Source organism: Tachyglossus aculeatus, chromosome 5, assembly GCF_015852505.1.
Source record: "Tachyglossus aculeatus isolate mTacAcu1 chromosome 5, mTacAcu1.pri, whole genome shotgun sequence".
NCBI classification, from domain to species: Eukaryota; Metazoa; Chordata; class Mammalia; order Monotremata; family Tachyglossidae; genus Tachyglossus; species Tachyglossus aculeatus.
The window spans coordinates 65,233,427-65,255,816 of record NC_052070.1 but is presented as its reverse complement, the minus strand read 5'-3'; the positions used below and the strand labels follow the sequence as shown (position 1 = coordinate 65,255,816).

The 22,390-nt window shown below is 42.8% G+C and overlaps 1 protein-coding gene across 1 annotated transcript in view; it reads left to right on the top strand.

Annotated features, from left to right (window-relative positions):
- Nucleotides 1-22,390, top strand: part of OTUD7A (OTU deubiquitinase 7A) — a 203,784-nt gene that overhangs the window by 110,217 nt on the left and 71,177 nt on the right. Inside the window, 2 exon segments of the mRNA XM_038746785.1 lie at nt 15,261-15,388; nt 18,579-18,728. Coding sequence (XP_038602713.1) covers nt 15,261-15,388; nt 18,579-18,728 — 278 coding nt within the window.

The following is a 22,390-nucleotide window of genomic DNA, read 5'->3' as shown; positions in this document are numbered from 1 at the left end:
AAAGCTGGTGCTTTGTGACTAGTAGAGATGAGTAAGTTGTTCTGAAGTAGCACTCCTTCCCATTCAGCGATTCCCTAACAACCAAATGGTACTCCCACAGTTTTTACCTATTTTTTTCCAATCATCTCATCATCATCATGTTACTTGGAAAGCGCTGATTACATGTCAAGCACTGTTCTGAGCACTGGGGTGGATACAAAATAATCAGGTTGAACGCAATCCTTCTTCAACATGCCGCTCAAAATCTAAGTAGGAGGGAGAACAGAAGCAGCGTGGCTCGGTGGAAAGAGCACAGGCTTTGGAGTCAGAGGTCGTGGGTTCAAATCCCGGCTCCACCACTTGTCAGCTGTATGACTTTGGGCAAGTCACTTAACTTCTCTGTGCCTCAGTTACCTCATCCATAAAATGGGGATTAAGGCTATGAGCCCCACGTGGGACAACCTGATCACCTTGTAACCTCCCCAGCACTTAGAACAGTGCTTTGCACATAGTAAGCGCTTGATAAATTCCATCATTATTAGAACAGGTATTGAATCCCCATTTTAAAGGTGAGGGAACTAAGGCAGAGAGAAGTGAAGTAACTTGCCCAACGTCACACAGCAGGCAACCGCTCCTTCCTCCTTCCTCTCCCCCTCCCCATCCCCCCCCACCCTTCTTCCTTCCTCTCCCCCTCCCCATCCCCCCCCGCCCTACCTCTTTCCCCTCCCCACAGCACCTGTACATATGTTTGTACAGATTTATTACTCTATTTTACTTGTACATGTTTACTATTCTATTTATTTTATTTTGTTAATATGTTTTGTTTGGTTGTCTGTCTCCCCCTTCTAGACTGTGAGCCCATTGTTGGGTAGGAACTGTTTCTATATGTTGCCAACTTGTACTTCCTAATCAGTCAATCAATCAGTCGTATTTATTGACCACTTACTGTGTGCAGAGCACTGTACTAAGCACTTGGGAAGTACAAGTTGTCAACATATAGAGACAGTCCCTACCCAACAGTGGGCTCACGGTTAGAAGAGGGAGACAGAGAACAAAACCAAACAACCAAACAAAACCACTGTACTAAGCGCTTAGTACAGTGCTCTGCACACAGTAAGTGCTGAATAAAGACGATTGAATGAATGAATGAGCTGGCAGAGCTGGGATTAGAACCCAGGTCCTCTGATTCCCTGGCCCGTGCTCTTTCTTCCATCAGGCCACGTGCTTCTCATAGAGGCCAATTGGGCACCAAGCAAGTTCTGCTGCTGAGAGGGCACACAAAATTATTCTGGTCCAGGACCACAGACAACATTTGGTTTCCCACTAAAGTCTCCAACAATTAGTACAGCAGTGGTTATGAGGTGTACAAACGGGTCAAGGACAGACAGGGATGCTCTGTTCTTCGGCCACAGTCTGTTAACTATGTCTGACAATCACCAACTCACTACAATGTGAAATAGCACCATTATATGCTACCACGCTTGGCTGATCCTTCGTGGTGTGGAACACGACTGCAGAATTTTTTTCCTATGGTATTTGCTACGTGCTTAATATGTGCCAAGTACTGTACTGAATGCTGAAGTAGACACAAGGTAGGCATGTGGGACACAGTCCGTATCCCGCATGGGGCTCACAGTTTTAATCTCCATTTCACAGGTGAGGTAACTGAGGCCTAGAGAAATGAAATGACTTGCTTAAGGTCAAAGATAAAAAAAATGGCGGGGTCAGGATTAGAACCCAGGGCCTTTTGTCTCCCAGGCTCATGCTCTCTCCACTGGGCTACTGCTGTATGACTTTGGACAAGTCACTTCACTTCTCTATTCCTCAGTTACCTCATCTGTTCCTCCCCCTCTCCATCCCCCCTGCCTTACCTCCTTCCCTTCCCCACAGCACCTGTATATATGTATATATGTTTGTACGTATTTATTACTCTAATTTACTTGTACATATCTATTCTATTTTGTTAATACGTTTTGTTTTGTTCTCTGTCTCCCCCTTCTAGACTGTGAGCCCTCTGTTGGGTAGGGACCGTCTCTATATGTTGCCAACTTGTACTTCCCAAGCGCTTAGTACAATGCTCTGCACACAGTAAGCGCTCAATAAATACGATTGATTGATTGATCTGTAAAATGTGGATTGAGACTGTGAGCCCCATGTGGGGCAGGGATTGTGTCCCACCCAGTTTACTTGTATCCACCCCAGCGCTTAGTGCAGTGCCTGGCACATAGTAAATGCTTAATGAATACCACAGTTATCTGTGAAATACTGTAGAGGAAGAACTAGCAGAATTTAGACACAATCTGAAGATGGAGGAGAATGATGGGGATGGTCAAAGATTAATAATTGAGGTAATAATTGTTAAGCAATTACTATGGGCCAAGCACTGTACTAAACACTGGGGTTAATGCAAGATAATCAGGTTCCACATGGGACTTACAGTCTAAGTAGGAAAAAGAACAGGAATTGAAGCACCATTTTTCAGATGAGAGAAATGAGGCACAGTGACTAGTGTAAGTCAGTCAGTTAATCAACAAATACCAACATTATTATTATTATATTTATTGAGCGGTTACTGTGGGCAGAGCACAGTGCTCTGCCCACAGTAAGCGCTCAATAAATACAATTGAATGAATACAATATAGCAATAAATGGACACAATCCCTGCCCACAAGGAGCTTACAGTATGGGGGGAGATAGACATTAATATAAACAAATAAGTAAATGATATGTACATAAGTGAGAAGGGGCTGGGGGGGGGGGGGATGAATAAAAGGAACAAATCAGAGTGACGCAGAAGGGAATGTGAGAAGAGGAAAGAAGACCTTAGTCAATAAGGTCATACAACAGGCAAGTGACCCAGCCGGGATTAGAACCCAGATCCTCTGACTCCGAGGCCACTGCTCTTCCGCTAGGCCATGCTGCTTCTTAGATAACACCAAGGTTTCAAGCTTCTGGGACTAGGAGGATGGTGGCCTTGACTATAGAGTTGTGAAAGTTAGCCAGAAGGGAAGGCTTATAGTTAGCAAGAAAGAGAGGCTTAGGAGGAAACTGAAGTTTTAGGTGCCAGAGGACCAAGTGCACGAGGGGATTTCTCAGAGGCAGATGATTTAGTTGGTGAGGCAGATGAAAGTTAGGACTGGAAATGTAGATTTGCGTGTCATCACATAGGAAAGTAGCTGAAGCCGTGTATGTGGATGAGCTCCTCTGCCACATGCCTGCTGGGTGGCCTTGGGTGAGTCACCTAACATCTCTGAGGCTCAGTTTCCTCGGCCTTAAAACGGAGATTCAATATCCGTTCTCCCTCTACACAGACTGTGAATCCATTGAGGGATAGGGGCTGTGTCCCAGCTGGTTGTCTTGGAACTACCCCAATGCTTAGTTCAGTGTTTGACACGTAGTAAGCGCTTAACAAAACCGCCATCATCATCAGAAGATAGTAATCAAAGACTACTCTCTATAGATTAGGACTTTGAAATGTATAATGACTGTTCCTTGATGTTCAATAGGTACAAATCTTAACGCTCCAGTAATTTCTGTGTGTCTCCCAGAAGAAGCATCATGGCCTAGTGGAAAGAGCTTGGGCCTGGGAGTTAGAGGACCTGAGTTCTAATCTCAGCTCTTGTCTGTTTCTCTGCTATGGGACCTTGGGCAAGTCACTTAACTTCTCTGTACCTGAGTTCTCCTGTTCTCCCTCCTACTTAGACTGTGAGACCCATATGGGACAGGACTGTGTCCAACCTACTTAATCTTATATCTACCCCAGCAGTTAGAACAGTGGTAGACACATAGTAAGTGCTTAAAATTGCCATAAAAAATGACAGGTTGGTCTTCATGATTCTATTTTCTTTAATTTTGTGTATCTGTGCATCATTGGACAGTGCTAGTAGAAGCAACATGGCTTAGTGGATAGAGCACTGGAGTCAGAAGTACTTGGGTGCTAATCCTGGCTCCGCTACTTGTCTAATGTGTGACCTTAGGCAAGTCACTTAACTTCTCTGGGGCTCAGTTACCTCATCTGTAAAAATGGGGATTAAAACTGTGAGTCCATGTGGGCCGTGGATTGTGTTCAACATGATTAAGCTGTATCTAAACCAGCATTTAGAACAGTGTTTGTCACATGCTAAGCATTTAGCAAGTACTATTATTATTATTTTTATTACTATTACTTGGTAAGTAGAAGAATTTGGTGATGGGCTTCACCTGATCGCAGATAACTCTCTTTTGTTGTGGGAGGGATTTGTGAGTTAAGCTGGCTTAAGTTTTACAGTTGGGCAAATGTGTTAATTTTTGAAAGGATTTGGTAAATAGCTGCATGCCATCTTGTCAGTGTGCTTCCAATGCATTCACGGGAACTTAACAGGTCCTGGGTAACCGTCTCAAGGATTTTTGATGATGCTCAGATGATGCTGTCTTTCCCATCTCTGTAGACAACACCACTATCCTCTCTCTCTCACAAGCCCATAACCTTGGCATTGTCCTCGACACATCTCTCTCATTCCTCTGTCACCAACTCCTGTTGGTTCTACCTTCAATGCTAAATTCCTCCCTTTCCTCTCCAAGCACATATCCTATTCCACCATGACTACTACTACTACATAATATAATAATAATAATAATAATAATAATAATGATGGCATTTGTTAAGCACTTACTATGTGCAAAGCACTGTTCTAAGCTCTGGGGAGGTTACATTGTGCCACGGGGGGCTCACAGTTTTAATCCCCATTTTCCAGATGAGGTAACTGAGGCCCAGAGAAGTGAAGTGATTTGCCCAAAGTCACACAGCTGACAGTTGGCAGAGCCGGAATTTGAACCCATGACCTCCAACTCCAAAACCCATGCTCTTTCCACTAAGCCATGCTGCTGCTTCTACATCTGCGTCCTCGCTGACCTTCCGGCCTCCTGTCTCTCCCCACTCCAATCCACATTTCACTCGGATGCGCAGATCATTTATCAACAAAAACGTTAAGTCTAGGTCTCTCCAGTCCTCAAGAACCTCCAATGGCTGTCTATCCACCGCCGCATCAAACAGAAAATCCTTACCATTGACTTCAAAGCATTCAGTCAGTTCACCCCATCCTCCTCACCTCACTAATCTCCTACAGCCTAGCCTCCACACCAGCTTTCCGAGAAGTAGAGTGGCTCAGTGGAAAGAGCCTGGGCTTTGGAGTCGGAGGTCATGGGTTCAAATTCCAGCTCCTCCACTTGTTAGCTGTGTGACTTTGGGCAAGTCACTTAACTTCTCTGGACCTCAGTTCCCTCATCTGTAAAATGGGGATTAAGACTCTGAACCCCCCGTGGGACAACCTGATCACCTTGTAACTCCCCCAGCGCTTAGAACAGTGCTTTGCACATAGTAAGCACTTAATAAATGCTATTATTATTATTATTATTATTATTATTATTATTATCTTGTCTATCTCACTACTGACCCTTTTCCCACATCCTCCCCCTAGCCTGGAACTCCCTTCCGCTATATATGTGCCAGACCACTACTCTCTCTACTTTAGAAGCATTATTAAGGTGACATCTTAATGATGGGATTTATTAAGCGCTTACTATGTGCAAAGCACTGTTCTAAGCACTGGACATCTTCTTCCAGAGGCCTTCCCCAATTAAGCCCCTTTTCCCCAGCTCATTTTCCCTTTGCCTCGTCTGTGCACTTCGATCTGTGCCTTCATTCTTTCATTCAGTCACATTTATTGAGCACTCACCGTGTGCACTTTACTAAGAACTGACAGTAGAGAAGCAGCATGGCTCAGTGGAAAGAGCCCGGGCTTTGGAGTCAGAGGTCATGTGTTCAAATTCCAGCTCTGCCAGTTATCAGCTGTGTGACTTTGGGCAAGTCACTTAACTTCTCTGTGCCTCAGTTTCCTCATCTGCAAAATGGGGATGAAGACTGTGAGCCCCCCGTGGGCAATCTGATCACCTTGTAACCTCCCCAGCGCTTTGAACAGTGCTTTGCACATAGTAAGCGCTTAATAAATGCCATTATTATTATTATTACAATGTAACCATAAACAGACACATTCCCTGCTCAGAGCAACCTAATCTTTGGACATTTGATATTTGCCTGCCTCCAACCCCACAGCACTTCTGTACATATCTTTAAATTATGTTAATCACTTATTCATATTAATGCCTGCATCCCCCTCTGGACTGTATGCTCATTCTGGGCAGAGAACATGTCTGCTAATTCTGTTGTACTCTCCCAACTAATTACTACAGTGCTCTGCTTATATTAAGTGCTTAATATATATGAATGATTGATTGATCAGAGTCTCATGAGATGAAAGTTTTTTTCCAGAGTACTGGAATAAAGTTCCTCATCCTTCATCTTAAGCAATGCAGCATAGTTTCAATTTAACAAGATTGAACCTGTTCCACAACCATATTTTACCCTATTAGACAATGGGAATAGAGTCAGGGAAAATTAAACTTTGCCATAGCCTGCATATTATTTGTGAAGTAGCTATGGATCATGCATTTTCTTTCTCCCTGTTTCATTTCACATCTCTTTTTTTTCATTTTCTGTCTCCTCTTTCTTATCTGAAATTATGCACTCTTTCTTCTTTTTCCCTCTTTCTTTCACCTTCAATTTTTTTTTCCTGTTCTGTCCTCTCTTTTTTCCTCTCCTATTCTGTCCCACTCTTTCCTTTTGTTTCTCTTTCTGATCTTTTTTTTCCCTTCCCTGGTTTTCTTACTCACTCTTTCCTTCTGTCTTGCTCACTTGCTTCTCTTTTCCTCCTCCTCATCCCCACCTGTCTTATTAAATGTCTGTGTGTCCACAAACCTATTCTACGTCTTTGCCTTTCAGACTCTATTTTTAATCATTCTTCTGGCAGTCCCCAAAATAGACTTTCTATCAACCCCTTTTTAAGCGACTGAAGATTGCCCAGCAACATGAAAAGGTTTCAGCATTTTATATCTTGATGTGTTATCCACACACCATACGGTACATCATTAGTCAATTTATTTTCTTGAAAAACATGAGTGGGGTATTTTTTTCCTTTAAAAAAAGCTTATTCATTTCCCATTTTAAATCTATGAGTCAAGGTATCTATAGAGAGAGGTGAGTAAGAGGGAAAATAACAACAACAAATCATAAGGATCCCGGTTATATATGGCTTTTTGATCGTAAACATAGCCTACGTTCTTATCCCATTGTTGGATCTATTACTTTACTTCTGTTTTCTACTTCCTGATCATACTTTCCCCCTTGTACTTTTCCGTTTTCAGATGAGTTTTCACTGGATTTTATATTCAAAATAGTTATAGTTCCTTTGTGTTGCAAAATCTCTGATCTCTAAAATAAAACCAGATACAGGAAAGATTGCAGCTATATGGTTACTGAGCAGGGTGACAAACTCTTTTTTTTCTCTAATACCTGTAATTTACATTGGAATAACATTTTGGGGTTTTGATAGATCACAGGCATGACACTGCATGGAATTTTTAGTAGTCTTCTTTAATAATAATAATAATTATTATTTGTTAAGCGCTTACTATGTGCCAAGCACTGTTCCAAGCACTGGGATAGATACAAGGCAATCAGGTGGTCCCATGTGGGGCTCACTTTAGCAGTAAGAGGGTGGAAATTTATTTGCACCTTCATGTTAGTCCTGATTTCAGACCATGTTAAAAAGATAAAGCACTTCCCCTATCCAGGAGAATCTTGTCTCATGAAATGTATTTAAAGATACGTTTTATGCCCTATCCATATATGATATTAACTGAGAGGAGGTAGGAAAAATGGGGTTTGAGGTAGAGTTTTTTTACAGCCTCATACACCCACTAGACCGTAAGCTCCTTGAGAGCAGGGATCATGTCTACCAACTCTGCTGAACTGTACTTTCCCCAGCACTTAGTACAGTGCTGTGCACATAGTAGCTCAGTAAATTCCACTGATTGACTGATTGGTGGAAGTGAGAGCTCCTGATCTCCCAAGACAAATGGAAATTAGTGTTAGAAAATAAAACTTTTTCCAAAAAATACCAGGAGAACTTGGTAAGAGGAAAAACATGCCTTGTGGTCAGTTTCTCACATTGAATCATTTGTCAAGTGTCCATTAGACCAAAGATTATCTGTGAGCAAAAACTGTGTTTTCAAGAATAACCAAAACATGCCTTACAAAAGAAAATGTAGTGCTGTCTGTGGCATCTTGGATTTATGGTTTCTTAAATGGATACATTTTGGTTAAGACTGATCTGGCAGTCTGACCTTATGCAGCACATTAGTTACCATGAGTAGTAATCAAAGGCTGAATAGCCATATTTTAAACTCTTTTGTAGTCTCCAGCCTTCTTAACAGTGTTTCCACTGCAGTAAAGATTTAGAATTTTGTATGTAGGCAACATGCAGATTCATTCCAAAAGTTCAGCTCACCTCTGCTCTCTTAACAATCACCCCCACCCTTCTCATTCAAATGGCTCTGGTGGCCGAGATCAATTTTCCTGGCCAGGTCCTATCCTGCTGCCTGAATTCCCTTTCTCCCAACCCTACTCCTATTAAGAAGAGCTGAATCTAGGGAATTTGGGGTATCCTTCTCCAATCTCATCCTGAAGATCTGGGACCCTTAAGAACAAAATCCCATGCTGGAGTATAATAAATAATAATAATAATAATGGCATTTATTAAGTGCTTACTATGTGCAAAGCACTGTTCTAAGTGCTGGGGAGGTTACAAGTGATCGGGTTGTCCCACGGGGGGCTCACAATCTTAATCCCCATTTTACAGATGAGGTAACTGAGGCACAGAGAAGTGAAGTGATTTGCCCAAAGTCACACAACTGATAATTGGCGGAGCTGGGATTCAAACCCATGACCTCTGACTCCAAAGCCCGTGCTCTTTCCACTGAGCCAGTGCTTACTATGTGCCAAGCGCCCTTCTAAGCATATATATGCTTAGAAGCATATATATATATATATATATATATATATATATATATGGTTGTACATATTTATTACTCTATTTATCTATTTATTTATTTATTTTACTTGTACATTTCTATCCTACTTATTTTATTTTGTTGGTATGTTTGGTTCTGTTCTCTGTCTCCCCCTTTTAGACTGTGAGCCCACTGTTGGGTAGGGACTGTCTCTATGTGATGCCAATTTGTACTTCCCAAGCGCTTAGTACAGTGCTCTGCACATAGTAAGCGCTCAATAAATACGATTGATTGATTGATTGATAGGGCAGATACAAATTAATTAGGCTGGCCACAGTCCCTGTCCCACATGAGGCTCACAGACTAAGTCGAAGGGAGAACAGGCATTGAATACCCAGTTTACAGATGAGGCTCTTGGAATGGGATCTGAGAAAGGATGAAGGACCGTGATGAAGGAGATGGCTCAGTCCCCCTCATGCCTGGTTCTTTCCTTACAACATTTCCCTCTGGGCTTTCCCTCCCACCATTTACTCACCCTTATCCCTCTTTTTCCCTTCGCCAATCTCTCATATGTCTCCCATCAGCCCGAGCCATAGAAACCCATCAGCCAACTTTAGCCCTTATGAATGTATACCCACCCTCAGAACTCCCATATATCTTTATTCAACTGTACATTCAATTATTTATTTTGACGACTCTAGTTGTATTTTTTATGTCTGTCCACCCCTTTAGAATGTAAGTTCTTTGTGGATTCCTTATATGTGTATTTTCCAAGCACTTACTATACAATGCATCACAGCAAGTGGATTCTGGGAGGCTTTTATATGGTATTTTTTAAATGCTTACTTTGCACCAGATACAAGCTAATCAGGTTGGACTTAAGAGCACGGGTTTGGGAGTCAGAGTTTGTGGGTTCTAATCCCTCCTCTGCCACTTATCAGCTGTGTGACTTTGGGCAAGTCACTTAACTTCTCTGTGCCTTGGTTACCTCATCTGTGAAATGGGGATTAAGACTGTGGGCCTTACGTGGGACAACCTGATCACCTTGTATCCCCCCCAGCACTTAGAACAGTGCTTGGCACATAGTGAGCGCTTAACAAATACCATAATTATCATTATTATTATGTCCCACATAGGGCTTACAGTCTTAATCCCCATTTTGCAAATGAGGAAACTGTGGTCCAGAGAAGTTAAGTGACTTACCCAAGGCCACACGGCAGACAAGTGGCAGAGCTAGGATTAGACAACAGATCCTTCTGATTCCCAGAGCTGTGCTCCGACTACTAGTCCATGCTGCCTCTCTCTGGGTGCACAATAAAAATTACTAGTACTACTACAGTTTCAGCCATAAAGCAATAGCCAAGATCCTGGAAAAACTTGCTGAAAGGAAATCTCATTATCAGAGAAAAAGGCAGTTACTAACTAAACCGATTAACAGGAGGATGGGTCATTCATTTACCTGACCACTTGATTCATCAGAGAGAACCAAGAAGAAGAAGATTGAAAGGAGGGGCTAGCATTCTTGCCGGAAAGTTTGAGAAGATATGAATTGGAGACAGAAAAGTGAGATCTTTAGGATTCAGACCGGAGAGTCTCTGAGTGATCAACCTCCGCTCCCCCGGAAGAACAATGTTGTGACAGCCTGGGATCCCCCCCATCAGTGTCGTACCAACCTGAAGTTGGTCGGTCAGTCGATCATATTTACTGAGCCCTTACTGTATGTAGAGCACTGTACTAAATGCTTGGGGAGTACAGTATAATAGTATAACAGACACATTCCCCATCCACAACAAGCTTGCAATCTAGAGGGCGAGACAGATGTTGATAGAAATAAATATATTTCAGATCTGTACCTAAGTGCTATGGGGCTGGCGGGGAGGCAGGGTGGGGAATGAATGAAGAGAGAAAATCAGGGCGACAGAAGGGAGTAGGAGAAGAGGAAAGGGGGGCTTAGTCTGGGAAGGCCTCTGAGAGGACATGGGCCTCCAATAAGGCTTTGAAGGTTGGGAAAGAGCAATTGTCCGTCTGATATGAGATGGGAGGGTATTCCAGGCCAGAGGCAGGATGGTGGCTAGAGGTCAGGGGTGATATACACGAGATTGAAGTATAGTGAGAAGGTTAGCATTAGAGGAGTGAAGTGAGCGGGGTGGGTTGTCGTAAGAGAGTAGCAAGCTGCAGTCAGTCAGTAGTATTTATTGAGCACTTAATGTGTGCAGAGCCTTGTACTAAGCACTTAGGAGAGTACAACATACAATTAACAGACACATTCCCCACCCTCAATGAGCTTACAGTGTAGCAGGGGAGACAGACATTAATATAAATAAATACAATTATTACAGATATGCACATAAGTGCTGTGAGGCTGGAAGGAGGGATGAATGAAGGGGACAAAGAGTGACATAGAAGAGAGGGGGAGATGTAAGAGGGAATGTTTAGGGAGTACAGGTTGTTTACTTGTACATATTTACTATTCTATTGATTTTGTTAATGATGTGCATTTAGCTTTAATTCTATTTGTTCTGACGACTTGACACCTGTCCACATGTTTTGTTTTGTTGTCTGTCTCCCCCTTCTAGACTGTGAGCCCATTGTTGGGTAGGGACCATCTCTATATGTTGCCGACTTGTACTTCCCAAGCGCTTAGTACAGTGCTCTGCACACAGTAAGTGCTCAATAAATACGATTGAATGAATCCCAAAGGCTGTCACTTTCCTGGGAAGGGAAAACGCTTGAGGTTCCCAAAACTCTGTTGTTTCCACTAGGCATCCTAGAGTTGCTTTTTCAGTGATCCTGGGGCAGAGAGAGCTGGGCAAGCCCCAACATATCAATCGATCAATCAATGGTATTTATTGAGCGCTGGCTGTATGCAGAACTCTGTACTAAGCACCTAGGAGGGTACAATATATCAGCATTGTTCCCTGCCTACAAGGAGCTTAGGGTCTAATGACATGCATTCACCCACCAGAAGTACAGAAACTGAGTAACTAGGTACCGTGCCCTATTTTAAAGAACATGGTCTGCCACTGGCCTGCTGGGCAACCTGAGCAAGGCTCTTCACCTCTCTGTACTTCAGTTCCCTCATCTGTAAACTGGCAAAGAGGTAGCTGCTCCCCTGACTTCTTGTATTGTGAGCCCTGTGGGGGAAGGGAGACAGTCTTATCTGACACATGAGATACCAGTTATCTGAGCTGAGTACAATGCTTGGAATGTAATAAATGTTTAATAAATGCTAAAATAATAAATAATTGGTTGCTGGAATTTTTAAATTTAAGTTGTGCAGGGACCATCTCTATATGGTGCTGACTTGTACTTCCCAAGCACTTAGTACAGTGCTCTGCACCCAGTAAGCTCTCAATGACTACGATTGAATAAATGAATTAATGCCCTGAAGGGCACATTTTCCACTTGATGCATTAGTCACTTAACTTCTCTGTGCCTCAGTTACTTAATCTGTAAAATCAGGATGAAGACTGTGAGCTCCCTGTGGGACAACCTGTTCACCTTGCAACCTCCCCAGCACTTAGAACAGTGCTTTGCACATAGTAAGAGCTTAACAAATGCCATTATTATTACTAGAGAACCAGCATGGCTCAGTGGAAAGAGCGTGGGCTTTGGAGTCAGAGGTCATGGGTTCAAATCCCAGCTCTTACAACTGTTAGTTGTGTGACTTTGGGCAAGTCACTTAACTTCTCTGTGACTCAGTTACCTCATCTGTAAAGTGGGGATTAAAACTGTGAGCCCCCCTTGAGACAACCTGATCACCTTGTAACCTCTCCCGAGCTTAGTACTGTGCTCGGCACATAGTAAATACTTAATAAATGCCATTAAATAATAATAATAATTGTTAAGTCCTTACTATAGATCTCATTCGCTCCCACGGCTTCAACTATCATCTCTATGCTGATGACACCCAGATCTACATCTCTGCCCCTGCTCTCTCCCCCTCTCTCCAGGCTCGCATCTCCTCCTGCCTTCAGGACATCTCCATCTGAATGTCTGCCCGCCACCTAAAACTCAACATGTCCAAGACAGAACTCCTTGTCTTCCCTCCCAAACCCTGCCCTCTCCCTGACTTTCCCATCTCTGTTGACGGCACTACCATCCTTCCCGTCTCACAAACCCGCAACCTTGGTGTCATCCTCGACTCCGCTCTCTCATTCACCCCTCACATCCAAGCCGTCTCCAAAACCTGCTGGTCTCAGCTCCGCAACATTGCCAAGATCCGCCCTTTCCTCTCCATCCATACCGCTACCCTGCTCGTTCAAGCTCTCATCCTATCCCATCTGGACTACTGCATCAGCCTTCTCTCTGATCTCCCATCCTCATGTCTCTCCCCACTTCAATCCATACTTCATGCTGCTGCCCAGATTGTCTTTGTCCAGAAACGCTCTGGGCATGTTACTCCCCTCCTCAAAAATCTCCAGTGGCTACCGATCAATCTGCGCATCAGGCAGAAACTCCTCACCCTGGGCTTCAAGGCTGTCCATCACCTCGCCCCCTCCTACTTCACCTCCTTTCTCTCCAGCCCAGCCCGCACCCTCCGCTCCTCTGCCGCTAATCTCCTCACCGTACCTCGTTTTCTCCTGTCCCGCCATCGACCCCCGGCCCACGTCATCCCCCGGGCCTGGAATGACCTCCCTCTGCCCATCCGCCAAGCTAGCTCTCTTCCTCCCTTCAAGGCCCTACTGAGAGCTCACCTCCTCCAGGAGGCCTTCACAGACTGAGCCCCTTCCTTCCTCTCCCCCCTTGTCCCCCTCTTCACCCCCCCCATCTTACCTCCTTCCCTTCCCCACAGCACCTGTATATATGTATATATGTTTGTGTATATTTATTACTCTATTTATTTTACTTGAACATATCTATTCTATTTATTTTATTTTGTCATTATGTTTGGTTTTGTTCTCTGTCTCCCCCTTTTAGACTGTGAGCCCACTGTTGGGAAGGGACTGTCTCTATAAGTTGCCAACTTGTACTTCCCAAGCGCTTAGTACAGTGCTCTGCACACAGTAAGCGCTCAATAAATACGAATGATTGATTGATTGATAGTGTAAACTGTATTCTTGTACCCTGTCCCACATGGAGTTCGTGGTCTAAGTACAAGGGAGAACAGTATTGAATCTCTATTTTACAAATGTGGGAACTGAAGCCCAGAGAAGTTGTGACATGTCCAAAGTCATATAGCAAAGAAGTGACAGAACTAGGATTAGAACCCTGGTCCTCTGATTTCCAGGCCCTTGCTTTTTCCATGTGCTATTTGCTTTCCCAACCTCCAAATTTGAACTACATTAGAGAAGGACCGCAAAAGATATCCTGCCTTGTCTGAAGCCACGACTGTGAGGATTTGAGATATTTTTTTTTCCAGAAGACACTGAAATAGAGCATCAGGTAAATAGAGAAGTGAAGGACCCCAAAAGATATCCTGCCTTGTCTGAAGCCACGAGTGTGAGAATTTGAGATATTTTTTTTTCCAGAAGACATTGAAATAGAGCATCAAGTAAATAGAGAAGTGAATGAAAGTTGTGTCTCCCTCCCTCTCATCCTTTCTCTTGGTGTGATTGGACCACAATCCCTTCCGCAGATACTGCACTTTTCATCTTAAGGCTTCATGCTTGTACCCAGGTCTTGCCACCTAGACAGTTGCCATATTCTCCAGGGCTGCCTCAGTGAAAACCCTCTTTTTTATGTCATTTGTTTTGCACTTACTATGGGCCAGGTGCTGTTCTAAGCACTTGGGTATATACAAGGTAATCTAGTTGGACACCATCCCTGTCCCACATGGGGCTCACAGTCTTAATCACCATTTTACGAATGATTTAACTGAGGCCCAGAGAAGTGAAGCAACTTACCGAAGGTCACACAGCAGACCAACATTGGAGCTGGAATTAGAACCTTGGTCAATCTGATTCCCGGGCCTGGGCTGAATCCAATGGGCCAATGTTGGGAGAGGTAGAAAGGACAATAACAGTATGGCTAGTGAATAGAGCATAGGGTTAGGAGTCAGAAGAACTGAGTTCTATTGTGGCTCACCACTTGTCTGCTGTGTGTCCTTGGGCAAGTTACTTCACTTCTCTGTGCCTCAGTTACTTCATCTGTAAAACAGGGATTTAGACTGTGGGCCCCTTGTGAGACATGGACTATGCCCTATGTGATTAGTTTGTATCTACTCCATTGCTTAGTACGGTGCTTGGCACATAGTAAGTGCTTAAATACCTTAAAGGGGAAAAAAAAAGAAAAAGCCTGGGGAAATGGCCTCAGAAGAGGGCCCTTGGGAGCAGGATTTGAAATATGCCCCTAGAATTGAAAAGTCCAATATGCCAGCCTAAATCCACCATTTTTCCTGCCTCAAGAAAAATTTTGTTTTCTGATGATCAGCCTTTCCTCTCTTTATTTTTCAGGGTGGACAATTCAGAGGATCCTGTGTATGAAAGCTTAGAGGAGTTCCATGTTTTTGTCTTAGCCCATATATTAAGAAGACCGATCGTGGTTGTAGCAGACACAATGTTAAGGGACTCTGGTGGTGAAGGTAAGTTAATTTAGAAGGATGCAATGTATCAGTCTCCTCAGCAGATTTTTCATTTGTGATACTTATTGATGGAAAGGCAAAACAGTGTAGAATTTTTCCATATACTATGTAGGTAGAAAGTCGAAAGCTGAGGTTTTTTTTAAAATTGGAACTGAATTCATTATAATTTATTGACATTTGTAATGACTGAGCATAATTGGAGCTGACTAATTTGCCCCCATATATTTGAAATTCAAGTTATTGTACACCTTTTAGAGAAGCGGCGTGGCTCAGTGGAAAGAGCCCCGGCTTTGGAGTCAGAGGTCATGGGTTCAAATCCCTGCTCCGCCAACTGTCAGCTGTGTGACTTTGGGCAAGTCACTTCACTTCTCTGGGCCTCGGTTCCCTCATCTGTAAAATGGGGATTAAGACTGTGAGACCCCCGTGGGACAACCTGATCGCCTTGTAACCTCCCCAGCGCTTAGAACAGTGCTTTGCACATAGTAAGCACTTAATAAATGCCATTATTATTATTATTATTACCAACATATCCAAACTAATATCGATATGAATGCTTGAATAACTGGCTTTCCTTCTACTCAGGGTGGTGATATTTGTGTAGGTGCAGGCATTTGTGTGTATATCTATATATATCTATATAGATCTATATATATAGATATATATATAGATAGATAGATCTATCTATATATATCATATCTATATATCTATATATCTATATATAGATATACACACAAATAAAATATAACTTCTCTAAATTCTCATAATTGGAAGGATTCTCAGATCTTTTGCAACCTTTTGTGCGAGTATCATCAAAATTGCATCACTGTCCATCAGGTGAAAATTGGTCCAATTTTCCTAATGAAGCAAGCTGTAGAATGTGGTCCACTTTTCCAAGTCCCAGGATTAATAGGATTGAGTCAGTCAGTCAGGTTATGTACTGAGCACTTATGGTGTGCAGAGCACTGTATTGCATGCTTGGGAGTATACAATATAATAATATAGGGGACACATTCCCTCCCCACAATGAGCTTACAGTCTAGAGGGGGAGACAGACATTAATATGTCAATAAAATTATAGATATGTACATAAGCGCTGTGGTCCTGGGCGGAGGGTAATGAATGGAGGGAGCAAGTCATGGATACACAGAAGGGAGTGGGAGAAGAGGAAAGGAGGGCTTAGTCAGGGAAGGCTTCTTGGAGATGTGTCTTGAAGAAGTCTTTGAATGTGGGGAGAGTAATTGTCTGTTGGGGGGAGGGTGTTACAGGCCAAAGGTAGGACATGGGTGAAAAATTGGCAGTGAGATAAACGTGTTAGAGGCAGATGGAGAGTTAGGAGACCACCTTTTTGTTTTCGATTCTACCACTTTTTGGCTCTGTTTTATTTCAGTTACTATAGTTCCCTGAACCTCGGTTTGTCCAACAATGAGAGGAGTGCAATGTTTGTCGAGGAAATAAAGTACATGCTATAGGAGCTCTTCATGTTCCAACCCCCCATTGATTTCACCAGGAATCTCCTGACTTGTCGGGACTCTGGAATCCATATCTCTCTGTTAATAATAGTATTGATTTATGTATTGTAAATTATTTACCTATATTAATGTCTGTCTCCCCATCTAGAGTGCAAGCTCATTGTGGTCAGGGGCTGTGTCTACCAACTCTGTTGTATTCTCCTAAGCACTTAGTATTAATAATAAATAAAATAAATAATGGCATTTTTTATTAAGCGCTTACTTTGTGCAAAGCACTGTTCCAAGTGCTGGGGAGATTATATGGTGATCAGGTTGTTCCACGGGGGGCTCATAGTCTTTATCCCCGTTTTACAGATGAGGTAACTGAGGCACAGAGAAGTTAAGTGACTTTCCCAAAGTCACACAGCTGACAATTGGCGGAGCCAGGATTTGAACCCATGAACTCTGACTCCAAACCCCGTGCTGTTTCCACTGAGCCACCCTGCTTCTCTAGCATTGTGCTCTGCATACAGTTAGAGCCCAGTAAATACCATTGATGATGATGATGATGAGGGGAATCTCAGCATTGTCATTTGAAGTATTTTAATGGGCTTAATCTTCAATACCGGTTCTTGATACCTAAAAATTGTGTTTTTTTTTTGTCAATAGTAAAAACAAAATTTTATTTTTAATTAAAATCTATTGCAACTTTTGGGGAGATGTTCTACCTTGGATAGCTCTTTTCGGATTTTTCTTCTGTATTTTTAATAAGAAATGTGTCTAAAGTAATCCCTTTGCTTCTCCAAAATTTGACTCCTGACATTTTTATTGCCCACATGATTTAATCTTATGCTAGTTTAAGCACCTTAGTGGCTTGGATTTGATTAAGGGTGCAATTCAGAGGGCTTGGTAAATCCTGATGGAGAAGAAATGAAAGCCGCAAATAAACTCCTAGAAGCAAGCAGCTTTCATAAACAAGGAGAGAATACTGAAAATAAGATGAGAGAAAGAGTGCTCTCCAGAATGTTCCAGAAATGTTTCCTAGCCTGAGAAATCTAGTGCTTATACTGTTGAAAATATCCTAGAGCCAAATGGTTTTTTTTGTTTTTTTTTACTTATGTCACTATCATCATCATCATCATCATCAATTGTATTTATTGAGCGCTTAGTATGTGCAGAGCACTGTACTAAGCACTTGGGAAGTACAAATTGGCAACATATACAGACAGTCCCTACCCAACAGTGGGCGCACAGTCTAAAAGGGGGAGACAGAGAACAAAACCAAACATACTAACAAAATAAAATAAATAGAATAGATATCCAGATAGAGAGATGGCGGGCCAGAAACCACGACTCTGGGAACCTGCAGAAAGTTTCTGAAATCCCCGAAGTGACTATCCCGCACAGGACTGGGTGATGATAAACAGTGTAAATTACAATTGGAAATGTCTACAATTGGATGAGGAGCATTTGAAAAAAAAAAATGAGCTATGCCCCCTCACCCCCACCCTGCCTCACCACACCAACGATCCTTTGGTTCATATGGCAGGGAGCATGTCTACCAACTCTGTTACGTTCATTCATTCAATCAATCGTATTTATTGAGCGCTTACTGTGTGCAGAGCACTGTAGTTATGTGTTCTATTTCATTCTCCCAAGCACTTAGTACGATGCCCTGCCCACTGTAAGGGTTCAACAAATAGGATGGTTTGATATTTCCCGAATTCTGCTTGTCGTTTCAGCATTTGCACCTATTCCTTTCGGAGGAATTTACTTGCCGTTGGAAGTTCCGCCCAACAGATGCCACTGCTCACCTCTGGTTCTAGCTTATGACCAAGCCCATTTCTCTGCCCTTGTGTCCATGGAGCAAAAAGATCAGCAGAGAGAGCAAGGTGAGCCAAGATTCAAGTTGTGAAGGGGCACTGGTGCATGTGGTCAGAATGATTCAGAAGGCCATACCCTTTGGGTTTAAATCAGCGATCTGAATGGCCGGGATTTTACATTCATTTGGAATACGTGTGCATCATCAAGGATGATAGTAGGAATATGTTTTCAACGGTTCTTTGATATTTCCTGAAAAACCTTTGTTTTCATTAAAATCTGTAGATAGTCGTTTTGTCGTTAGAAATATCAATACAAAATCCAGCTGTGGGAGCCAGTAGATAATCAATCAATTGTATTTATTGAGTGCTTACTCCAGAGAGAGCGCTGTACTAAGCGCTTGGTGGAGTACAGTATGACAGAGTTGGTAGACACACTCCCCGCGCACAATGAGAGAGAAGCAGCATGGCTCGGTGGAAAGAGCACGGGCTTTGGAGTCAGAGGTCATGAGTTCAAATCCCGGCTCCACCAGTTGTCAGCTGTGTGACTTTGGGCAAGTCACTTAACTTCTCTGGGCCTCAGTTACCTCATCTGTAAAATGGGGATGAAGACTGTGAGCCCCCCGGGGGACAACCCTGATCACCTTGTAACCTCCCCAGTGCTTAGAACAGTGCTTTGCACATAGTAAGCATTTAATAAATGCCTTCATTATTATTATTATTATTAATGAGCTTACTGTTTAGAGGGGGAGAGAGACATTAAAGTAAATTAGTGATATGTACATAAAGTGTAGTAGGGCTTGGGGCGCTCCACTACTTGACTGTAAGCTACTTGAGAGCAGGGAACGTGTCTATCAACTCTGTTATGTTGTACTTTCCCAAGTGTTGGTACAGTGCTCTGCTCACAGTAAGCACTCAATAAATGTGCTCAGTAAATGGAGAAGAGTGTGGCCTTGTGGAAAGAGGATGGGGGCTTGGGAGTAATAGGACCTGAGTTCTAATCCCAGCCCTTCCACTTGTCTGCTGTGTGTCCTTGGGCAAGTCACTTAACTCTTCTGGATCTCAGTTCCCTCCTCTTTAAATGGGGATTCAGTACCTGTTCTCCTTCCTATTCAGACTGTTAGTCCCATGTCAGGCCTGAGGATCTTCTCTTTATCCCAGCGCTTAGTACGGTGCCTGACAGAAAGTAAGCACTTAACAGGTATTATTGTTACAAATAATAATAAATATTATTGATTAATTGATTGACTCCCTGCCGACAGGAGCTTACGAGGCTTCTCTCCTGTAACTATTATGGAGGGAGTCTGTGGAAGAGGGTTGAGTCCATTCTCAGAAAAGTGGACAACCAGCTAGCACAGGAATTGGCTACTTGAAACAAGACTGCCTTCTCTCTAGGATGGCCACTGATAATAATGGAGAGTATCAGTTCTTCCCTTTACCTTTGGGCCTCAGTTACTGATCTGTAAAGTGGGAATTGAGACTGTGAGCCCCAAATGGGACAGGGACTGTGTCCAACCTGATTAACTTGTATCTACCCCGGCACTTATTACAGTGCCTGGCACACTGTAAGCACTTAAGAAATACCGTAATTATTATTATCATCATTATCATTATTCTTATTATCGTTATTGAAGAGACCTTGCATCTGGGAGTCAGAAGGACCTGGGTTCTAATCCCAGCTCTGTCAGTTGCTGTCTGTGTAACCATGGGCAAGTCACTTAACTACTCTGTGCCTCTAGACTGTGAGCACTTTGTGGTCAGGAATATGTTTGTTGTTATATTGTACTCTCCCAAGTACTTAGTACAGTGCTTTGCACACAGTAAGTGCTCAATAAATACGATTGAGTGAATGAATGAATGTCTCTCAGTTTCCAAAATTGTAAGATGGGAGCCCCATTCCTGTTATCCATTTTACTCAGACTTTGAGCCTCATAGGGGACAAGACCTTATCATCATCAATCGTATTGAGCGCTTACTGTGTGCAGAGCACTGTACTAAGCGCTTGGAAGACCTTATCCAACCTAATTGTACCTATCCCAGTGCTTACAACAGTGTTGACACACAGTAAATGCTTAACAAATAGCATAAAATATCCTCCTTTTCATTTTCTCAATAAATCAATCAGTCATATTTATTGAGCATTTACTGTGAGCACAGCACTGTACAAACTGCTTGGGAGAGAACAATATAAAAAAATAATAGACACATTTCCTAGCCACAGTGAGCTTTCTTTCCCCATCTTCTTTCCGGTATGAAGAAAAACATAGATTACCACATTAAACTCCTCATTTTTGATAAATGCAACAAAACCATGCTGTTCCAAGGTTGATTCAAACAGTTCATAACTGAGCTCCACAGTTGCACCACAAGCAACAATATGAATGTCCCCATTCCAGAGGAGTTGTGACAATAGAGATGTAGGATCCCACCCGCTCTCATGACATAGTGGTATTCAGTCAGTCAGTCATATTTATTGAGCGCTTACTGTGGGCAGGGCACTGTAGTAAGCGCTTGGGAGAGTACAGTAGAGCAGTATAGCAGACACATTCCCTGCCCACAATGAGCTTACAGTCTAGAGATATACTTTCCATCCCTTCCACCAACTTCTTTGCCTGTCCTATGCTTATTATGTGCCAAGCACTGCACTAAACACTGGGATAGATACAAGATTCATTCAGCCGTATTTATTGGATTTACAGGATAATCCAACCCCTGTCCCACAAGGGGCTCATCATCATCATCATCAATCGTATTTATTGAGCGCTTACTGTGTGCAGAGCACTGTACTAAGCACTTGGGAAGTACAAATTGGCAACATATAGAGACAGTCCCTACCCAACAGTGGGCTCACAGTCTAAAAGGGGTCTGGAAATAGAGTCAACTCCCCAAACTAGGTTACCAGGACTACATAATCCCAAAATCCATAAGATATAGAAGGCCCTCTCTCCCCTAGAATCACCAAATATTCCCTTGTAATGACCCGTCAGCTCCTACAGATAGCCCTGAAATTAGTCTTTCTGATAACTGTTCCAGGAGCAGAATTGAACTAGCTAAAACTTTCCATTATGCAGCATGGCCTAGTGGGAAGAGCACAGACCTTGTTTAGACCTTGCGGAGGATCTGGATTGTGATCGCAGCTTTACTACTTATCTGCTGTGTGGTCTTGAGCAAGTTACTTAACTCCTCTGGGCCTCAGTTCCCTCATCTGTGAAATGGGGGGTTTATTAATTCTCTCCATCCCACTTAGACTGTGAGTCCCATTAAGGATTTGGTTATCAATCAATTAATCAATCAGTCGTATTTATTGAGCGCTTACTGTGTGCAGAGCACTGTACGAAGCGCTTGGGAAGTGCAAGTTGGCAACATATAGAGACAGTCCCTACCCAGCAGTGGGCTCACAGTCTAGAAGGGGGAGACAGAGAACAAAACAAAACATACTAACAAAATAAAATAAATAGAATAGATATGTACAAGTAAAATAAATAAATAAATAAATAGAGTAATAAATATGTACAAACATATATACATATATACAGGTGCTGTGGGGAAGGGAAGGAGGTAAGATGGGGGGGATGGAGAGGGGGACGAGGGGGAGAGGTAGGAAGGGGCTCAGTCTGGGAAATCTTGTATCTTAGTGTTTAATACATAGTAAGCACTTCACAAACACTACAGTTATCATTATTGATAACTCACCTCTGACTTTGATGACAAATGGGTAAGGTTCATTCAGTCAG